The following is a 21,689-nucleotide window of genomic DNA, read 5'->3' on the forward strand; positions in this document are numbered from 1 at the left end:
AAGACTTCTAATTCACAAGGAAATTAAAAATCTAATTTATTTCATTACAAGAACAGAAATAATATAATGCTTTTCAACTAGGATTTATCTCAGTTTATATTTTCACTGAAATAACCATTTCCAATTTCCTATTGTGTGTTTATAATGTGGATATGTAGATATATACACCTATATATGTGAAGCATCGCTATTTTTCATGTAATATTGCAGCATTTGGAAGAATATATCAAATATTATTGTTGTCAAACAAATAGGCTTGGAAGGACTGCACTGACTACCTTGGAAACCATGTGAATCTGTTCCCTATTAGACTTTGTTTAAATGTTGGTAATATTAATTTTAAGAACCAAAAAAATCTGTACTCTTTTATTTTTAGATTGATTTGGAACGTTTGAATACCATGCTGGAACGTGGAGCCGATATCAATGCGACTGACAGATATGGACAGGGCGTTTTGCACGGGGTAATGTGAATCTGATGGAACGATTCATTTCAGGGAAAACATTATTGCCATGAGTCATTTTTGTGTTCAGTAATTATGATTAATGTGTTTTTTTTAAATTGTAGCACCAAGTCCTGCATTATGATTTTATTAGAATTGAATTCTGCTCAGGAGAAATGTCGTCAGTATTTCCTCATTGATATCTAATATCAATTAAAAATATTCCTCATATATATAGTGCCTTTAATGCAGTAAAGGGTTCCAAAGCTGATAAATAGCAATCTGAATCCTTTATATCATCACTGAATGTGCTTAGGAACAAGAATTGACAGTGGCCTTCTACAAGTATTTTGGAAAATGTATTCTTGCCTAATAAATATATCTATTATGCATATATAATAATATTTTCCCCTTCTTTATCATTAATGTAAACACATTATATAAACTTCTAAAGTCATAAAATGAAGTTTAAGTGAAACATTTTAAAATGTGTAACTTTGTATACTAGATCTGCCTTCACTTTACTTTAAAATGTAATCTTGAAAACATGGTACTGAATTTCATAGGGTGGGGAGACTTATTCACCATTCACCCAATACTCATTGTAAGGATCGACCAGCAGCTTATAGACCTAAGGAAGCCCATCCCACAGCAATAACAAATTGCCAGTGAGTTAAACGGGTAGAGACTTGCTCAGTGGGAGGAAATCTCATCCTCGGAATTTGACTGTGTGCCCATTTTAGCAGCTCCAGCAGCTCCAGATAGAATAGTGTGTCTTGCTGGCACTGCAAGCAACCCCAGGAAGGTCAGGAGATGGATATTAGAGACTGGTAAATATGTTTTTTTTGGACATGATGGGATCATGCTGCCTAGGGCGGTGGGATGGGAGTGTTTGGGAGATGAGTATGGTGGGTGTCAGGTTCTGGAGGCCAGATGGAAAAGAGCAAATGGAGAATAAAATTTTGGGATGGGTTACTCCCTCTGCAAAAATGACACGCCCAAAATGCTGTGTCCCTACCACCGTCCATCTTTCCCTCCTTCGCAAAAATATTTGTTAAAAACAGGTTCACTTGTCTGCATGGTGACATTAACCATTTTATGGATTGGGCAATGTGAAACGTGCATTAATTGCTAATTATTTATTTCAAAACGGCAAGCAAATTGCCTATTTTGGCACCCATGCATGCACCAAATTACGGAAACTGGCTTGAGGGTGAGCAGGAAACTGATGGGTTTATCACCCTTTGTATTTTTCAAGGCCACTGCTAAAAAACACGTCAGACAGGGGGCTTTAAAATCCTGTGGTCAACATTCACTATCATTGACATGCAGCTGTGTGTTGAATAAAATAAGTTATGGCTTCAACTCATGTTATTTCAAACAAACCTGCACTTCAAGAACTGTCAAGCTAAATCTGTCACAGTCGTGCAAGTAACAGGCAAAGACCCAATGATATATTAACATTATAAACTGATTTTAGGTTGACATTTGAATCTCCATGTTCAGAGTTACTAAAGAGGCCCTTGCTCAAAAGTCTGACTGCATTTCATATCTGTCTCAATAGGCAGCCAGAACATGGCATCCTGACGTTGCCAAGTTTCTGATCGAGAGAAATGCTGACGTGAACAAGGCTGATAACTATGGTGTAACCCCACTGCACGTGGCTGCGGCAGTAAATTATCCTGAAATGGTTGATTATCTTCTGGACTGTAATGGTAAGATAAATTACAGGAATAATTTGCAGGAGTAGGTGAGCTGTGAAGGCAGTGCTGCATGAGAATATTAAAGAAAGAAGGGCTGGATTTATGTAACATTTCATGACCATTAGGCACCCAAAAGTACATTACAGTCAATGGTAATCACTGTTGGAATGTACAAAAATGTGGTAGCGGTCCTGATCCAGTCTGATGTTAACACCTGACAAGTCAGATTCAAGAGTGAAACCTGGCTTGACAGAATCTAGTTTTGCTTTTTTCTAAACAGTGAAGATCAGTCACATCCCAAAGGTCTGCCATTGCACTCTTCACACAAATAACAAAATGTTTAATAAATAAATATAACTATATTATCCTAAACAAAATTACTGGAAAGATTTCATTGCAAACACCAGAAAAGGGTTCAAAGTCAAAATATTCCTTTTATCCCTGCAATATCCCTACAAAGTCCAAAATCCACCCCCCCAAAAATTACTATTTTCACACCAAGGCGTCCTGCACAGACGAGTACAGCCATCTAACAAATTTCTGTCCATTTAGTAAGTCCTTTCTTTATTTCTTATGTTATCCCTCCATGAGACATGGAAAACAAACTTCAAATTAAAATCAGTATTGATTTACCTTTAGGGCAAACATGAGCTCCCGAAACTATGTTTTCTGGCAGGATTTCTTACCAGGGAGTTAAATGCTCCTGCTATTGCTCTCTGACGCGCACAGTCTACCTGACTCACTCACTCCTGAATTTTTCTGTGCCCGTGCATGTCACTGGACCCCTGTTGCTAGGCAACAGCACCGTTTAATTTGTACTTACTTTAAATGCGCGAAAATACTAACCTCATCTCCTCACTTCTTAAGTTGCAAACCTCATTAAATATGTCTCCAAACAAACAGACCTCCGCATTTTTTGTCACCAAGCTTACAAATATAACCCTAAAAATATAACCCTGGATTTCTATTCTGACAGTTCTTTCGTTGGGCACAATTGTCAGACTCCCATTTCACAGAACTCACCTGCTGGATGCTGTCAAACAATAAGCAAATAAGTGTGATGTTAGGCTGCTGGGATGATAGAGTGCAGGGTAAATAAAGTGCCAGGTGTTTAGAGTACCAGGGTGCAAGGTAAGAGGAGGGTCAGCTGGGTCGGCATAGGATGCCGAGGGTAAGGTCCCAGATGGTTGTGGGGGTACAATGTCAGGCAAATAAAGTGCAAGGAGGTTAGGATGCCAGGATGCAAGGTAAATATGATGTCAGCTGGGAATGGTGAAGGGTGCCAGGTGAGAGAATGCTAGATGTCTTGGGAATAGAGTGCAAAGTAAATAAGGTGCTAGTTAGGTCGACTGCCACAAAAGCAGGGCTGCCAGTTTGGTAAGGTGCAGCTGGAGAGGGGATTAGTTTGCCAGGGTAGAATGCCAGACAAGTAGGGTGTAAGGTGCAAAGTAAGTTGAATGTCAGATATGTAGGTTGCCAAGGGGTAAGGGGTAAGGTACCAAATGGGTAGAATGCCAGAGTTCAAGTTATCAAGGGGACCGAGTAAGTGACAGTGTATAGGGTAGATCAGGGTGAATACGAGAAATTAGTTACAGTGAGGTGGTGGGTGGTAGTTGAGGGGAAGTTGGCACAAGATCTGGGAGTTTCAGGTGCTGATCAGGGGCTGAGACAGTGGCAGGGGAAGTTTGACGCAGATCGAAGCAGGCTTCCGGGTCCCAGGGAAAGTGCCAGTTCTGTGGGTGGGGTGGTTGTTGGATCAAAATTTTGGAGGTTTTAATGATCTGGTTGAGGGTAAGTAGTTACTAAGGAGTTAGACCACATTTTTAAAAGCCTCACCTTTCCTGAGTAGCTACTTACTTAGTTTCATTGAAATCCTCCACATTTTCTGATTTAAATGCAAACTTTCAGTGGGTCCAAACACAGACAAGTTGCCCAGCAGAACCTTCAATTTCCTTGGAAATACCTTCAGAGCCTGCACAATGAAGATTCTGCAGGGTTTCCATGTGCAACTCACATTTACATTTGTATATCTACCATCTGGTCATCAGAAATCCATCCATTGTCATAAACACCAATGAGAGGATAATCTGTTTTGGTGGTGTTGATTGAGGGATGGATATTGAGGTGGGCGGCACGGTGGCACAGTGGTTAGCACTGCTGCCTCACAGCGCCAGAGACCCGGGTTCAACTCCCGCCTCAGGCGACTCTCTGTGTGGAGTTTGCACATTCTCCCCGTGGCTGCGTGGGTTTGCTCTGGTTTCCTCCCACAATCCAAAAATGTGCAGGTTAGGTGAATTGCCATGCTAAATTGCCCGTAGTGTTAGGTGAAGGGGTAAACGTAGGTGTATGGGTCTGGGTGGTATACGGGTCGGTGTGGACTTGTTGGGCCGAAGGGCCTGTTTCCACACTGTAAGTAATCTAATATCAGCCAAGGTACCAATTGTAAGTTTTATTGGTTCTGAGATATAAATCAGATACTTAAAGTATCTGTATTTTTAAGTGTTAGTTTGTCACAATGAGGGTCTTCAGTTGCCCTTGATCAAAAAAGATATATGAATTATGTTGAAGCAAGATTTTATATATACATAACAAAAAGTAGTAAAGACAATATGAACGTTTTAATCCTTCAAGACCAATGATTACTTGAATGTTGTCACCACAGGTGATGCCTTTTTTCTGTCTCTGACATGATGTTATGTTGACTCAGAGAATTACAGAACAGAAACACAGTGGCACAGTGGTTAGCACTGCTGCCTCACAGCAGCAGAGACATGGGTTCAATTCCTGCCTCAGGCAACTGTCTGTGTGGAGTTTGCACATTCTCCCTGTCATTTCCTCCAGGTGCTCTGGTTTCCTCCCACAGTCCAAAAATGTGCAGGTTAGGTGAATTGGTCATGCTACATTACCCGTAGTGTTAGGTGAAGGGGTAAATATAGGGGAATGGGTCTGGGTGGGTTGCTCTTCAGAGGGTCGGTGTAGACTTGTTGGGCCAAAGGGCCTGTTTCCACACTGTAAGTAATCTTAAAAAAAAAGGTAAAATTGTGCCAGCAGAGACTCCAAGTTTACAATTTTTATCCCTAATTCTAAGAGTTGCTCATCCCTTATCAGAAGAATTTGCATTGGCTTAAAGTGATATGGTGTCACCCTGCCTCTAACTAGAATCATGCAGGCTAAACAAGTACCTGTCTCCATTTTCTTAGGCTCAGAAGTTACATTCCATTGTGTACATATATCACACATCCACTTTAGATTCAAATGCCCACATGCAACTATGTTTTAATGAAAAATATTATAAATAATCCACCTAAACATTCCCAAAGTACCGAGACAGTGAAAAACAAATATTAGGATGTCCTTTCGAAACAAAATATTCTATTACACAAGTACAGCTGATACAAGACAGTAAAAACTATTTAAAATACTTGGTACTTGCTTAAGATAGTGCAAACTGCAAGATTCAAACATTTTGCTCTTTTCTTTAAAGCTGGCAAACAAGTCTGTACTTGCACATTCTATAATTAAAATTGACAGCATGAATGCAGAAATTTCAGCACTTTCAGGTTTTCAAGGTCAGTTTTAATGCAAAAGTGTTAGTCGTCTCACTCGCAAAACTCAAACTAAACTGTTTGAAAAGATTATCAAGGAAAATCCTAAAATTTCACTTCAAACCAAAAACATAATTGTGTTATCAAGGTCTTGCACAGGGATAGCCTCACTATTCTTCTCCAAAATAGTTCTATGAGATCTGTTGTACTCGCCTGAAACGACAAACAAGCCCATAATTTAACATCTCGCTTGAAAGTCAACACCTGCAACAGTGCAGCACTCCTTCAGTGTTACTGTGGGCCTGGAGTCACATGTAGGCCAACACCCCCAACAATGCAGCACTCCCTCAGTGTTACTGTGGGCCTGGAGTCACATGTAGGCCAACACCCCCAACAATGCAGCACTCCATCAGTGTTGCACTGGAATATGAGCCAAGAGTTTTGATTTGAAACCATTGTCTGAGGCTATGAAACCACAACCTTCTGACTCAAAAGCAAAAATGCTACTAACTGAATGTTAGCTGACACTGCAGAAAAGAGCAAATCTTGCATATTTGTTGTCAATTTACTTTAATCAATCAGGCATGCCATCATAAATATATAAATCTGTTGAACCATGTTGATCTAGCCATTTCAATAGTTGTTGCATTAAAGTATTACAACTTGCTTTGAACAGGTAAAGAAGGATGAATTGGATAATTTTTTAACCTCCTCAGTTGGTGCAATAAAGATTTATGTTCTCACAAGGTTTTATTGGATAAAAGAAAAAACAATTTTACTATTTACAAGCCTTCATAAAAATAATGACACAACATCAAAAATACAGAAACACATGTACAACGTTAAAAAGAAATAGTGTCTAGTATAAAAGGGAAATAAACGGAGTAAACTGTTTAAAGTTCTTAGAGTATCCTTGAGGCATAAATATTTTAACATGGTACCATGGTTGTTTCATTGAAGTATTGTATCCTCAGCAGTAGCAAATCACAGAATTTTTTGACTTCTCAATGTTCAGATGTTTCTCTCCAAATTATATAGTCACTGGGTGTCCTGCTCTTTCCAAACTTGATAAAATATGGTGATATCTTTCATCTCTGAAACCTGAAACCTATCGTACAGTTGTAAATCAAAAATATATGAGGGATGATTCACGCCTGATTAATTCAACTAGATTCGGTTTTAAAATAAAAAAGTTCATTTCAATCTTGACAATTTTGTTTAGTCCACACTTATTTCCTGAAACTTGGCTAACTTGTATGATCAGCTGATTGCTGTGGACCTTTTTAAAACCATTCCAGACCAGGAAAGTCTCAGGTATTATAATCAGATTATAGAATTTAAACATTGCTAGTCCACATACTTTGCAGAATCTCAAAATTGGCTGCTAAGCTGCCATTGTCAATGCTACCAATGCCATCCAGCAATGATCACAATGTTATCTTAGTCATAGAGTCGTAGAGATGTACAGCACTAAAACAGACCCTTTGGTCTAAATAATCCACTTTTGACAAACAATTAGAGTCATAGAGGTGTACAGCATGGAAACAGAACCTTTGGTCCAACCCGTCCATGCCAACCAGATATCCCAACCCAATCTAGTCCCACCTGCCAGTACCCGGCCCATATCCCTCCAAACCCTTCCTATTCATATACCCATCCAAATGCCTCTTAAATGTTGCAATTGTACCAGCCTCCACCACATCCTCTGGCAGCTCATTCAATTTACGTACTACCGTCTGCGTGAAACATTTGTCCCTTAGGTCTCTTTTATATCTTTCCCCTCTTACCCTAAACCTATGCCCTCTAGTTCTGGACTCCCCAACCCAGGGAAAAGACTTTGTCTATTTATTCCTATCCATGCCCCTCATAATTTTGTAAACCTCTATAAGGTCACCCCTCAGCCTCCGACTCTCCAGGGAAAACAGCCCCAGCCTGTTCAGCCTCTCCCTGTAGCTCAGATCCTCCAATGCTGGAGACTGATTTTCTTTTAACTTTGATCTTTTTGGATTATTTCTACTCAGTGTGTATGTGTGTTGTGTTACTATCGAGAGAGTAAGGACTGCAGATCAGAGTCGAGAGTGTGGTGCTGGGAAAGCACAGCAGGTCAGGAAATATCTGAGGAGCAGGAGAATCGACATTTCAGGCATAAGTTCTTCCTCATGCGTTTATTAATAAGCTCACCTTTTTTTAATTCATGAAAGCCTGGTTAAATTGGTTCCTTTAAAACATAAGTTCATTGGCATCTGTCAGAAAGGTATCCACAAGGGAAGAAATCCTCTTAAAATTAAACTTGTAGTGATAATGCAGAGAGTGAGTGAATAACCAAGGGTAGCAAGTTCACCCTTCCTCATCCAGGACTTTATTGATTTGTGGTATGTGGTGTAGAATTGTAAAAAATTCAGGAACCTCACCCAATGTCTGGTTGTAATAATTGATATGATACACTTTGTTGCAGAGATAATGAGGAGGATTTGATTGTTGGCATTTACTCCTCCAAGATCCTAAATTGTTCATCCCAGACATACATATGACACCACGATAGTGGATGATGCTTATGGCACTCCTCAGGATTAATCTTTTCAGACTATTATAAATACAGGGAATAGTTCATCCAGCCACTTAAAATGTGGATTTGACAGATGTCTGGGACTAAGATGCCAAGGGGGTTGGACTTTGTCTTCCAAGTAGCACAAGACATGCTCAAAGTAAATCAGAAGCCCTTTGAACATTCTGTCCAATTTTTATTTTCATCAACTGGAAAATACTTATACCACATACTGTCGTCTCTGGGGAATGCTTTGGATCCAAAGAGACCAATACAAGATTACACCATAGAAAATCTAAGGTGAAAACAGTATTCATTGGATTATCTCCTAGTGGATAATTAACTTCATCAGAAATTTAAGTCAACAGCCTTTTTTTCATTTTCATTGCTGTTTTTAGGCCTTCACCTTAACTTCTGGGCCCTAGCCCTTATTGGATGCAAGATCTGATTAACTTTTAGTGGCAATTTGTGATCTCCTCTTTGCCCGTTTGCCTCTTATCTTCTTGTCTAGTGGCGATGATGTATTATGAATTTAGCTGCTAAAATCCTTGCTAAGTTGGACAGGTAGAAATATAACAAACAGGGTACAAATTGACCACAAGTAATTGACCATAATTATTTGAGTGATATTGAATTTTAAATGTACAGTATAAACCACAGACCTTTTAAAAATGGCATATTATTTATATGGTTAATTGAGACAACATGGCTTAATTGAGTGTGGTTTTTGCTGTGAAAGCACAAATTTCAATTTGCTTTCCTGAAAGCTTTCAACATTGTATGAAGGTAGTAGAGTATAAACTCTGCCATAAATTGCATCACAGAGTTCTGGTTGCCACATTATAGGATGTTATGTGGATTGAAATGTATTAGTTATAAGGAGAGGTTGGACAAACTTGCATTGTTTTTGCTAAAGCATCAGAAGCAGAGGCAGTACTGATAAATCTGTAAAATTATGAGAGATTTTGATCAGATGGATAGTCAGTCTTTTTTTCCCAGGTTAGAAATCTCAAATACTGGGGGGCATAGGTTTAAGGTGAGGGGGCAGCATTTAAAGGAGATGTGCAAGGCAAGTTTTTTTACACAGAAGGTAGTAGATGCCTGGAATAGACTGCTATGGGATGTGGTGAAAGCTCTTACAATAGCAATATTTAAGATGCGTTTAGACAGACACATGAAAAGGGCAAGAAATAAGGGATACAGACCACATGCAGGCAGATGGAGTTAGTTTAGAATGGCATCATGGTTGGAACAGTCATGGTGAGCCAAAGGGCCTATTCCTATGTTCTATAAGCATCTCCACAAGCAGGCAAAATCAATCAATCGTCCATTATACATTTTGTTCAATATTCAGGTCCACTGATAAGTTCTTATGCTTCGGATGTGGAATGCAACTTTTTCATGGTTTTGAAAACATGAAGTTTGGGGGCACTAAGGGTGGAGTTAAGAACTGATGAAATCCATAAAACAGGGTGATCTTGATTCATTGCCAGTTAGCAGAAAAAGAATCAAGTATCTTTCAGCTGGCGCATCAATATGCAGGATTCTCTACCATGCATAATGTAGGTGCAATGCCAAAATATCATGATATGCAGAATGGGAACAAACATAGCCACAGTACAGTAACTTGAATGTCACAAAATTATCTACAAATTCTGTGTATCCATTGTAATTGTGTATAGCATCTCCCTTTTTTAGCGGACATTGAAGCAAAAACGTCTGGAATGATGCAGACACCAGTTCACTATGCAGCTAAGTATGATGCTGCTAATGCCCTGCACTGCCTGTTGAAACATGATGCGAACATGAAAGCGCGAGATTATAAACAGCGAACCCCTTTGCAGCTGGCAACAGAGCTTGGTAAGATTCATGATTTATTTTTATTAAGTTGATACTTTGGGTGTGAGCAGGCAGCACTGGATGGCCTGTGAGTTCTGCTGGCCATAAGTGCATAACAGATAAAATATTTATTTTCTCATCAATTTTGTTAGACCTGTGACTATGTATCTTTACTTTTACCTGAGGATCCAGGTCTTCCCATTTTACAGGGGGTCTTATTTGACCTGGAGATTTGTTGGTTCACACTTCACAGGAGTTCTGATTTCACCAAGAAAAGTTTCAATCATACCTACACTCTGTTTTATGCCATCTAATCAATCTTCTATCCATATCAATATGTTACCACCGACATTATGAGATTTATTTTCCATAATAACATTTGATATGGAACCTTATCAAATACCTTCCAGATATCCAAATACAGTCCATCTATTATCTCCCCTTCCTCCACAGCATGTTACTTCCTCAAAAAAGTCCACTGATTTAGTTGAACATGATTTCCCTTTCACAAAACCATGTTTACTCCACCTGACTATCTTTAACCTTTCCAATTGCCCTGCTATAACATCTTTAATAATAACTTTGAACATCTTCCCTATGACAGATGTTAAGCTAACTGGCCTGTTGTCTCTTGCTTTCTTTATCCCTGCCTTTCTGAATAAAGGAGTTACATTCGCTATTTTAAATTCTGATGGGCCTTCCTTAAATCCAAGGAATTCTGTAAATTAAAACCAATGTATTAATTAGGGCAAAGTCCATCAGGTCATGTCGACATAAATGAGAATTTATTTTTAAAAATTATTCTCTTTTTGGGAATTGGCAACTCTGGCAAGGCCAGCAATTGTTGCCCATCATAATAGCCTTGGAACTGAGTGGTTTGTTAGGGTACTTTAGAGGGCAGTTAAAAATCTTTCACATTACTGTGGATTTGGAGTCATGTGTCGACCTGACAGGAAAGGATGGTAGATGCATTTTCACATGAGTCAATAGTTGCTTCATTGTTACTGTGATCGAGATCAGTTTTCAATTCCAGATTTTATTAATTGAAGTTAAATTCTACCTATTGTAATAGTGAAGTTTAAATCCATGTCCCTCTATTAGCCTGGGCCTCTGAATTACTAGTCTATTCATATTAACACAATGATAATATCTCCACTGTGGACTACTCATTATAACACAATTATTTATGGAAACAGCATTTCAGAAAAATAAATTGAAATGAGTTACTGAAAAATATGCAAACTCAGGTATCCTGATAAATGGAAATTGCAAGAAATGACCTGTTATTATATGTGACCAGAGAAACAGAGTCAACGATAGTCAGAGACTTATCATCACAATCTGATTTCTGGCATCCATGTTATTTTCTACAGGTATTCTGAAGTCTGGGATGGATTAAATTAGAAGTAAACTGCAGCATTCTCTATCTGTACCGAACAATTCTGCAATCACTAAATTATTCTCTTTTATGATGTTCCCTCTCAGATCGATCTGAGTCAGCTCGATTGCTATTGCAGTGCCACGCAGATGCAGGAGTTCATGATAATACAGGACAATTATGTCTTACATTGATGGCAGCAAACATGCCTCAACTTGTGAGTAGATTGAAATATTCATTTTGATGTCCCAGTTATATATCAAAACGTAAGGTTCTGATCTAATCCAGCTGAACAATCTTCTACAACTGCATGTCTGCCATGCACCTTTCACAGTGAACTTAGCTGTCTGTTAATTCTATTCCTTTCACACCACTGCCTTATGTGGTTCTTAAAAAATCCATACTATTCTTTGGTAGAATTCTCTCACAAAATATTTATTCTATCATTGCCCGCTTTTCTTCAAATATCTCCTAAAAATCCTTCACTTGGGGTGCACTTTTATACTCCTCCATTAAATTACCCACTGCTTCTTTCACAATTGCCATAATTCCTTTCGATTACATGAGGAGTATTAAATTAATGGAAGTTGCTGTTGATGCATGATTCCACTTTTTGATGTGGCACTGAGTTAAACAGGCAGCAGGATTGGTCCTGAGTTGAGTTTGGGGAGCACGTGAAGCACGTCAGTATAACCAAGGTAGAGAAAGGGGAAGGCAGCCAAGGTTGACACTTCTTCTTGGAGAAAGTGAGGACTGCAGATGCTGGAGATCAGAGCTTAAAAATGTGTTGCTGGAAAAGCGCAGCAGGTCAGGCAGCATCCAAGGAGAAGGAGAATCGACGTTTCGGGCATAAGCCCTTCTTCACTTCTTCTTGTCCAGTGACTCAATACAAGTGAAATTGTCAATTAAAGGCAGCAATTTGTGTGCAGAGAAGGAACATTACTTTGGTTAATATAACCAAAGGATTGCTGGCCACATGGAATTTTACTTGCAAATGTGTCACTACCCTCCTGTAAGGAAAGGAAAAGGAAAAAAGGGTTGAAAGGATTTTTAGATAACCTCAGAATGTATGATGAATAAAGTATCTCCTTTGCCTGTACCCCATAGGCATATACGGCTTTGGATCAATTCATCTTTAAGGACAGAGCTAACCGAAAACAGTACTTCATGCTGAATCTTCTAATACCCCAACCTTCTGGTAAGGTGACACACCAATTAAATGGATGTATTGTTCTAAAGTTTGATTCACATAAACAGGCTGAGTCTCAGCTGAATACGGAAGACCCATGTGCAACTATTTTGGATCTATGATTTACACAATTATCAGGGGATATCAATTTGTTGAACAATTTTAGATTAATAACGTAGTGATATAACATGGCTCTAGTCACATGGAACCCATGCCCCACCTGCGTACTTATCTCATAAATTCTTTTTGAAGTGAGTGATACCAATGTAGACTGATTAAACTACTTAGTTAAAACACACAAGGAGAAGATCATTCATGATTTGCTAGAGTGAATGGCACAGTCTATGTCCTATTCTCCTGCTCAGAAGCATCTTTATTGCTTTCCTTTAAATCCTCATTAATGATCAATAACTTTTTCTAAGAAAATATACATGTTATTGCACTTGAATCTCCAGAGTGACTTCAGTAGAGATTGTATAGTTTTGAAAAACTTGTGCTAACTGTGATTGATACATCAGTCAATGTTTGCTTGAGCTACAAACAAGGTGACTTCCAATGAAACATTCAATTGCTCTAATTTTCTCTCTAATTTTACTAATGATCCTTTGTGCTGCTACTTATGACGTGTGTATTTCCTTTTTGATCTACACTCTCTTCACCAATGATGACATGGTTTGTTGTTTCATGGTTTGATTTGCTTCAAAATCAGTTTGGATACGGCACATATTATTGTTGTGCTGCTGCTTTAATAAGTGGTCTGTAAATGCAACCTAGTCAAATGAGGCTTGTCTGACTCTATACTTGACCAACTTACTTCAAAGTGGGATCTTTCAATTGTGTTCCCTTCCAAGGCTAGTGGGTCTTGCATAGAATGTTTATTTTAATTCACCAGATCTTAAAGTTTTTATTTATTTTATCACATTTTTATTTAAGTATCAATATTTGTGGGCCTACCCAACTCACAAAATGTAGGGGGATACATTTGATTGTGTTCCATTGCGTCTATCCTAGAAAGATCCCTGTTTTTCAGAACCCCAGCTACCAATTAAGGCAATATTGTTTGCCTTCTGTGATCAGCCAACACAATGTTTGCATTGGTGTTTTCATATCTTTTAATTTAGTTATTTGAGGCTTTTTGTAAAAATAGCTGTATTGTTTGTGAAAAATCATCAATTTTGTTGGGCTTGCCAATTAAAAGGGGATGCTTTATGCACTCATTTATGTGAAACATTTTCCAAATTCATGGTCCTATTGGTTTATCTGAAGAGGACCTGTTCATTTCCCTTTCTTTCTGTGCACCTACCCACAATTCCTCGTCTATGAGGTGAGGTGTACAACCTTCTCTTATGCTTCAGAAAACAGATGCCTCTATGTCACTTCTAATTCACTTCACATTACAATACTGGAAATGATTCTGGAGCTTTGGCAGCAAAAATAATTCGAGCTAGCAGGAAACAGAAATGTGCGATACATAAATGATAACATAACTGACATTGTTATTGGCTGTGGCCATAATGAAGATGATGTTGGTAATGTTTATATTACAACTTAATATGAATCAGCAACACAAATTATATTAGCTCTGAAATTCAACTATTCCAGCAGATTCTTATTAGAATTTCAATATGTCACTGTCCAGCTAAACTAACTTTGTAATGGCATGAAATTAAAAAAAAACTGCCAATGCTGGAATCCAAAGTAGACAGGCAGGAGACTGGAAGAACATAAGACTGAAGAAGGGTTACATCTGAAACATCGAATTCTCCACCTCCTGATGCTGCCTGGCTTGCTGTGTTCTTCAAGTCTCCTGTATGTCTACAATCAATTAAAACCTCGCAGTGTTGAGCCTGGATTATCTTTGAAGTCATTTACAATGTCCTGGCAGGGAAACACCAGAGTTGGGGAATATAACAAAGTGACAATATTGGAATTCACATTTGTTTTAAGTTACCTGAAACGCTTGTTTAGCAAGGCTGTAAATAATAGAGATGAAGAATGATGGACCTATATTACAGTAACTTGTACAGATCAAGAAAATTACATTTGATATTTATTAAAGCTCTGATTTTTCCAAAATCTGCTTTGAAACAGAAACAGCTAATAGTCGTGCCAAGTCATTGGTAAGTACTACTTCCGTTTTGATAAATAGAATGTTCTGTTAAGGCTCCAGGAAAAGTCTCTGTTTCACTGAAATGATTTGAATAGAGATCAATTATTACATGAGGCTTCTCAAGTCCAATGATAATCACCAGTTGTAACCAGGAACTAAAGATAGCCAGGATTTTAACTGGATGTATTCCTACGTTCTTTTTAATCCAACAATAGTTGTCCAACCCTAACTGGCCTTGAGCTGGGATTATTGGCAAACACCATGTTTAAATGGAAGTGTCTCTATTGAGTAGGATTCAGAGGTTAAGTATAATCTGGATCATTAAAATGTAAAGTGGTCAATGGATGGTAAACAGAAGAATGTGTTCAATAATGCTGCTATGAATTAATGCAACCATCAAATTTCAGTTTTACCATATTAACTACAGGTCATTCTGCAATAACACATGTTTCATTAACGTGAATTTGCTATAATGCGGTTGATCAATTGGGGATATTGTTTCTAATGTACAAACTTTTAAAATGTATGTTGGTTGTAACGTGATTCCAGAGCGAACACTTTAAGCACTGTTTCTAAATCACGATTTTTCTATAACGTGGGGTTGCACAAGAACGCAACCACTGCCAGACCTGCTGAGTTTCTCCAGCATTCCCTGTGTCTGAAAAATAATTTTCTGCCTACAACAAATACCCTTTCAGCATTCAAGATTGGAACTGACTTTTCAAATGTGTTAATGTGTTATGGTACTCACTACCACAGGTTTTTGAGGCAGGTAGCCGAAATTATTTCAAAAGAAAACTGCTGTGGAATCAGATAAGGTCCTGAACAGCATGGGCTATGGCAAGAAATATGACAGAATAATACTGGTGAAGGCTATCACAATGTCAGGAATAATGTATCATTTCATTGGAACAGAAGTAGGCCCTTTAGTCCATTGAGCCTGCCCTGCCATTCAATATGATCATTTCTGATCAAGCACCATCTTATACACCCATCCCATAATCCTGAATGCCATAGATAATCAAAAATCTATTGCTCTCTACCTTAAACATACTCAAAGACTCAGCTTCCACAGTCCTCTGTGGTAAAGAATTCAAAAGGTTCACCAACTTTTGAATAAAAATAAATTTTCCTCATCTTGGATCGATGTGACATCCCATTATTTTAAAATAGTGACCACAATTCTAAACTGTCCAGACAGGAGAAACATCTTACCTTCATTTACTCTGTATATCCCTTTAAATATTTTCTAAGTTTTAATAAAATGACTTCTCATTATTCAACACTTTAGCATATACAGGCCCAATTTGCCCAATCTCTCCTCATGAAACATTCCTGGCAATCCATCGCCTGCCAACAAGTCTTTGTTGCACTCATTCAATGGCAATCATGTATTTCCTGAGATAAGGAGACTAAAACTTCACACAGTCCTCCAGATGTGGTACAACCAAGTTCCTATAGAATTGAATCCAGATGTCACAACTCTTGCAATAAAGGCTAACTTTCCATTAGCCTTCCTAATAACCTGCTGCACCTGCATTTTAGCCTTCCAACCTCTTCCAATTTATGAAATACCCTGCACATCTGTTTATCCGAACAAAGTGGGTAAACTCACATTCTTCCTCATCATATTCCTTCTGCTATCCTCTTGCTCATTCACCAAGCCTCTCCAAATCCTCCTGAAACCACTTTGCACTTTCCTCACAAAACATATTCTTGTTTAACTGTGCATCATCCACAAATTTGGAAATAATATATTTGGTCCCCACTTCCAAATCATTGAATCATTGATATGTATTGTGAACAGCAGGGCTCAGGTACTGATCCTTATAGTACCCCACTTGTCACAGCCTGACAATTCAAGAATTACCCATATTTTCCTACTCGCTATTTTCTGTTTGTTAGTCAATCATTAATTCATGACAATATGTTATTTCTGATCCCATGTGCTTTAACTTTCCTAACCAGCCTCCTGTGGGGGCTTTATCAAAAACGTTCTGAAAATGTAAGTATACTACATACGTTGGCTCTCCTTTATCAAGTTTCACAGAGTCACAGAAGTTTTATGGTGTAGAAGAAAGCCATTTGACCACTCATTCCTGCACTAACTCTTCAAATAAGCATCAATACTTTGTGCTAATTTCCTGTTTTATCCTTATACACTTGTACATATTTTTAAAAATCTAAGTAACCAATGCCCTTTTGAATGTCTCCACCACACTTCCAGGTCAAGTATTCAAGATCCTAACTGAGATAAAATGTTTTTATCACATCATTTGTTTACTTTTGCAAATCACTTTAAACCAATGCTGTCTCATTCCTGTTCCCTTCTCAAATAGGAACAGTTTCTTCTTATCTACTACTACATCCAGCCCATTCATGACTTTGAAAACCTCTGCCAGAACTCCTCCAAGCCTTCTTCTCTCCAACAAAAACAGTCACAACTTCTTCAATCAATCCTCATAACGGAAGTTTCTCTTCCCTGGAATCATTCTTGTAAACTTCTTTTGCACTCTCTCCAATGAGTTCACATCTTTCCTATAATGTGGCACCAATAAATGTACACAATACTTCAGCTGAGATCTGAAATGTGTCTTATATAAGTTCAATATCACCTCCTTACTCTTGTACTCTATCTCCCTGTTAATAAAGCCAAGGGTACTGTATATTTTACTTAATTCCCTTCAATAATCTGTGCATGTATACAGCCAGGTTTCTTTGCTCCTGCAACCGCCTTAAAATTATTTAGATTATTTTATTTAGATTACATTTAGATTACATTTCAACGTCCTTCCAACAAAAACGCATCACCTCACCTTTCTCTGCATTGAAATTAATGTGCCATTTATACACCCACTCCACTAACTTGTCAATGTTCGTGTGGAGTTATACCTTGTCCTCCGCACAATTTTAACTCTTCCAAGTTTTGTATCATCTACAAGTTTTGAAATTGTGCCCTGTACACCAAGCTCTAGGACATTAATATACACCAGGAAAAGTACTTGTCCGAGTACTTACTCTGGAGGGGTGGGGTAGATCACTATTACAAACCTTTACAATACAGTGTGTTGTCACCCATGGCACCAAAGTGTCCTCAAAAGTATTTTTCTAACATTACTCCCCCCACCCCCACCATCATTGCTGTTACATATTTGTGTTGTCCTACTTTCTGCAGATAGGACTGAGGGAGCCTGTTCAGCATTGGAGCTTCTGTTGGGTGCTCCCAAGGGATGCTTGTTTGTCGTTGGCCCAGATATACCAAAGACTCGTGGACATTCCTCAGCCTGAACTTTCAAGTTCTGAGGAAGCAGGCACAGTGGAGGTGGAGGGCCTTGACACCTCTGGAGTGTCCTGTTAGGATATGTCTGAGGTGTCTGTGTGTGTGCTTCCACCTCCGGCTGATTGCTTCCCGGCAGCGGCCTATTTCTTTGAGAGGAAAGGGCACTGGAGTGAGTGCCAGGTTCTCCATGTTGCTATGCCTTCGATCACAACTGGGGCGATGGAGTGCAGGTATCCATCAGGAAACAAATTTGCTGGACATAGCTGTCCATGGAATCATAGAATTCCCGACAGTGTGGAAACAGGCCCTTCAGCTCAACAAGTCCACACTGATCCTCTGAACAGTAACCCACCCAAACCCATTCCCCTACCCTATATTCATCATGACTAATACACTTAAACTACACATCCCTGAGCACTATGGGCAATTTAGCATGGCCAATTTGCCTAAACTGCACATCTTTGGATTGTGGGAGGAAACTGGAGCACCCAGAGGAAACCCACACAGACAGTTGCCCGAGAACGTGCAAACTCCACACAGACAGTTGCCCAAGTTGGGAATTGAACCTGGGTCCCTGGCGCTGTGGGGCAGCAATGCTAACCACTGAGCCACTGTGCTGCCTCTGCCAACTTGTCAATGGAGAGAGCCAGACAGCCATATGATTGAGACCCCAGAGTGTAGCTGCATTCCTGTGCCTCAAGGCAATGATCCATTGCCTCCTAGATAACTGTCTGTCACTTTTGTTCCTCATTGTGCATGTGCTAGATGTTTATTAGCTGAACACTGTTTTTAATCGATGTGTTCCATAATCATTTTCTGAATAGGAACTCTATGCTTCAAGTGGATTATGATCTACTTTGAAACAGGTGTTTTAGAAATCAAGTGAAGGAAGCTGAGATGTTATCTTTCAGGTGGTCATGTTGTTGTATGATTACTTCCTCCATGCTGAGAAGTGTAGTCACAACCATTTGGGGTTTTTATTAATGTTGGTAAAATGTTTATTTCTCTCTGTACATTGCTTGTGTTCAAACATAGGCATAGTTCTGCATTGAATTAAGACTTTACACTTTTCATGTCCCAGCTTTCAGGTAATACATTTCTCTTTGGATATTTCTTTATTGTAAAAAAGTAATACCATTCTCACATATTTTTAAAAGCAGTGGTGCCGTGCTCACTAGTAATCCAGAACTTCAGGCTCATGTGTTTAAATGCCTTAATAGCAGATGGTGACGTTTTTAAGGTGACAGGAGGAAGTTTTAAAAAAGGACATGAGGGGCAACTTTTTGACAGAGATTCATGTATGGAATGAACTGCCAGAGGAAATGATGAATGTGGTACTGTAACAATGTTTAAAGACATTTGGATAAGGACATAAATAGGAAAGGTTTGGAGAGTCATGGGCCGAATACAGGCAAGTAGGTCTTGTTTGGTTTGGGAACATGGTTAGCATGGACTAGTTTAACCAAAGGGTCTGTTTGCATGCTGTATGACTCTATGATTCTGTGTGGACAAAATCCCTGATTGCCAACACCACAGGGGTGTTGGGGCTGAGCAGGAACTTGGACTTCAGCAGCCCTTCAATGGTCTGGGTATTTCCTTTTTTGACCAGCTGCAGCATTGCGGCAGTGAGGAGCCCATCAGCTTGAGCTCCCAAACTCTGTAAAGGTGATATTCCTGCAAGATATTCTCATCTGGTCTGGCAAGCGTAAGGAGACAGCCTTGGTAATGTTTCCTTTGATGACACTGAACTGTCTTCCCCAGAAGTTATGATGAGGGCAGAATGGTGGACGTGATCTACATGGACTTCAGTAAGGCGTCCGTCAAGGTCTAAAAAAGATCTAAGGAGCAACTTTTCCATGCAGAGGGTGGTACATGTATGGAATGAGCTGCCAGAGGAAGTGGTGGAGGCTAGTACAATTGCAACATTTAAAATGCATCTGGATGGGTATATGAATAGGAAGGTTTGGAGAGATATGGGCTGGGTGTTGGCAGGTGGGACTAAATTGGGTTGGGATATCTGGTCAGCATGGACAAGTTGGATCAAAGGGTTGTACATCTCTATGACTCTAAGTTGGAGGTACTAACCCTAATCATATACTTCTGGCAGAGCAGCCCATTTCTTCACAGGGGCTGTGGACATCCCAATGGTATCTACAAAATACAAGGGAGAGATGGCCAATGGTCAGAAGTGGAATGCAATGAATTACACTGACAGCGGGGTTCATGCAAGGTTTGCAGTGGAGTGAAATGAGACATATTTGGTTTGCAGGACAGAAGTCTCAACATGTTCCTAGGAGCAGTTCCAATCCTCTCAGATGAGGAGCAGTCTCAGGAATTTCTCCTTGTGCCTCTTACTTTTTTTTAAAAGAGACAATGAGAACTGCATACAGTATTCTGGATACCGGACTCTCTGAAATGAATTAATTGAAACAGACCCGCTCTGCTCTAGTCTCTACTGCACATTCTGGATTCTAGACTGTGGGGATGCTCGCATGGAATTTAAGTAGAGACAGCTGACTATGTAAATGACCAGCCCATGTCCATCAACCACGGATGTATGAATGCCTTTTGCCGAATTTGCCTCCTTGATGATCATAAGTGATCCATTTGGGGACAGGATTTAGGTTTTTGGGGATTTCTGTTGACTTCACCATGATGTAGTGGCTCTTTGTTGCAAGGTAATTTCAGGTCTTTGGGCAGAACTCTCCCAACACCTGAACACTGTGGGCAATAGACTGTCAGTTGGAAAATACAGCAAGATCGCAAAAATAAGATTTGCGATGTACAGAAAACAAATCTGGTTTTCCACCCAAGGTATGAACAGCAAGATGAGAATCTTGCTAGTGAGCAACAAGACGTTTATTTGCACAAATTTACGTCTTGTTAACACTTAAATTCATCTAATTTATCTGCAGTATGCTATTCTCCATATGATGACAACAATTCCTCATATGAATTTCTGAGCAGTTACCTAGTGACTCCAGATCAAGCATGCCCCTTTGAGCCTTCATCTTGGTCAGCATTCACCAACATCTCAGGTTTTGCTCCACCCATGACTGCCTGTATTCTTTGCCCGCAGAGTTTGGCATTGAAATGTACCAGCTTCACCACATCATCATGACACATTTCTGACTAACTTAGAATACCACTTTGATATTGCGCTTTGGAGTGCACTGATAATATAATGCTGCTGATATGCCACTTTTTGCACAGGAAAAAGCATCCATCTCATGGATTGGAGCAATGTGCACCTCAGAGCTTCTCGCTTGGTCTCCTAGTGCTCACTTGAGATATACCTACTGATATGCTCACAGCATCTCAGCTATGCCTTGCCTTGTCTTTTTCCATTTGCCATTTCTGCAACGTTTAAAGCCTTTCAATTCTTTTGGCTTGCTTTGTGTTTCAGTGCCCATATACATTCAGACAGCTTGTGATTACTCAGCAGCTCTTCATGTTGCTGAACATGTTGCGCTACATCAATGTCACACATACCAGCAGTACCAGCAGCCTACGCAGCAATAGCACTGAACTTGGTTCAACCAAAAGGCCACCTTTAAAAGTTTGCTCAGACCTAATATCAGTTCACAATCAACTGATCAGGCTTGTGAAGTATTCGCAGAATCCTACCAGAAGCAATGGAGATTGTGGTGGTGATGCT

General features: G+C 39.3%; 1 protein-coding gene across 2 annotated transcripts in view; it reads left to right on the top strand.

Annotated features, from left to right (window-relative positions):
* The first annotated feature begins 391 nt into the window (after positions 1 to 391).
* The window catches only part of si:ch73-193i2.2 (transient receptor potential channel pyrexia), a 68,142-nt gene continuing 46,844 nt past the window's right edge, over positions 392 to 21,689 (top strand). Inside the window, exons 1-6 of one of the 2 annotated variants that reach the window (XM_043689416.1) lie at positions 392 to 463; positions 2,007 to 2,157; positions 9,934 to 10,095; positions 11,560 to 11,669; positions 12,560 to 12,650; positions 14,733 to 14,761. In XM_043689416.1, the coding sequence (XP_043545351.1) occupies positions 401 to 463; positions 2,007 to 2,157; positions 9,934 to 10,095; positions 11,560 to 11,669; positions 12,560 to 12,650; positions 14,733 to 14,761 (606 nt within the window). In that variant the 5' untranslated portion in view covers positions 392 to 400. Of the gene's footprint in view, positions 464 to 1,192; positions 1,273 to 2,006; positions 2,158 to 9,933; positions 10,096 to 11,559; positions 11,670 to 12,559; positions 12,651 to 14,732; positions 14,762 to 21,689 lie in introns of those variants that run through there. The other variant, XM_043689418.1, reaches the window with a different exon arrangement.

Source organism: Chiloscyllium plagiosum, chromosome 4 (genome assembly GCF_004010195.1).
Source record: "Chiloscyllium plagiosum isolate BGI_BamShark_2017 chromosome 4, ASM401019v2, whole genome shotgun sequence".
In the NCBI taxonomy this organism is placed as follows: Eukaryota; Metazoa; Chordata; class Chondrichthyes; order Orectolobiformes; family Hemiscylliidae; genus Chiloscyllium; species Chiloscyllium plagiosum.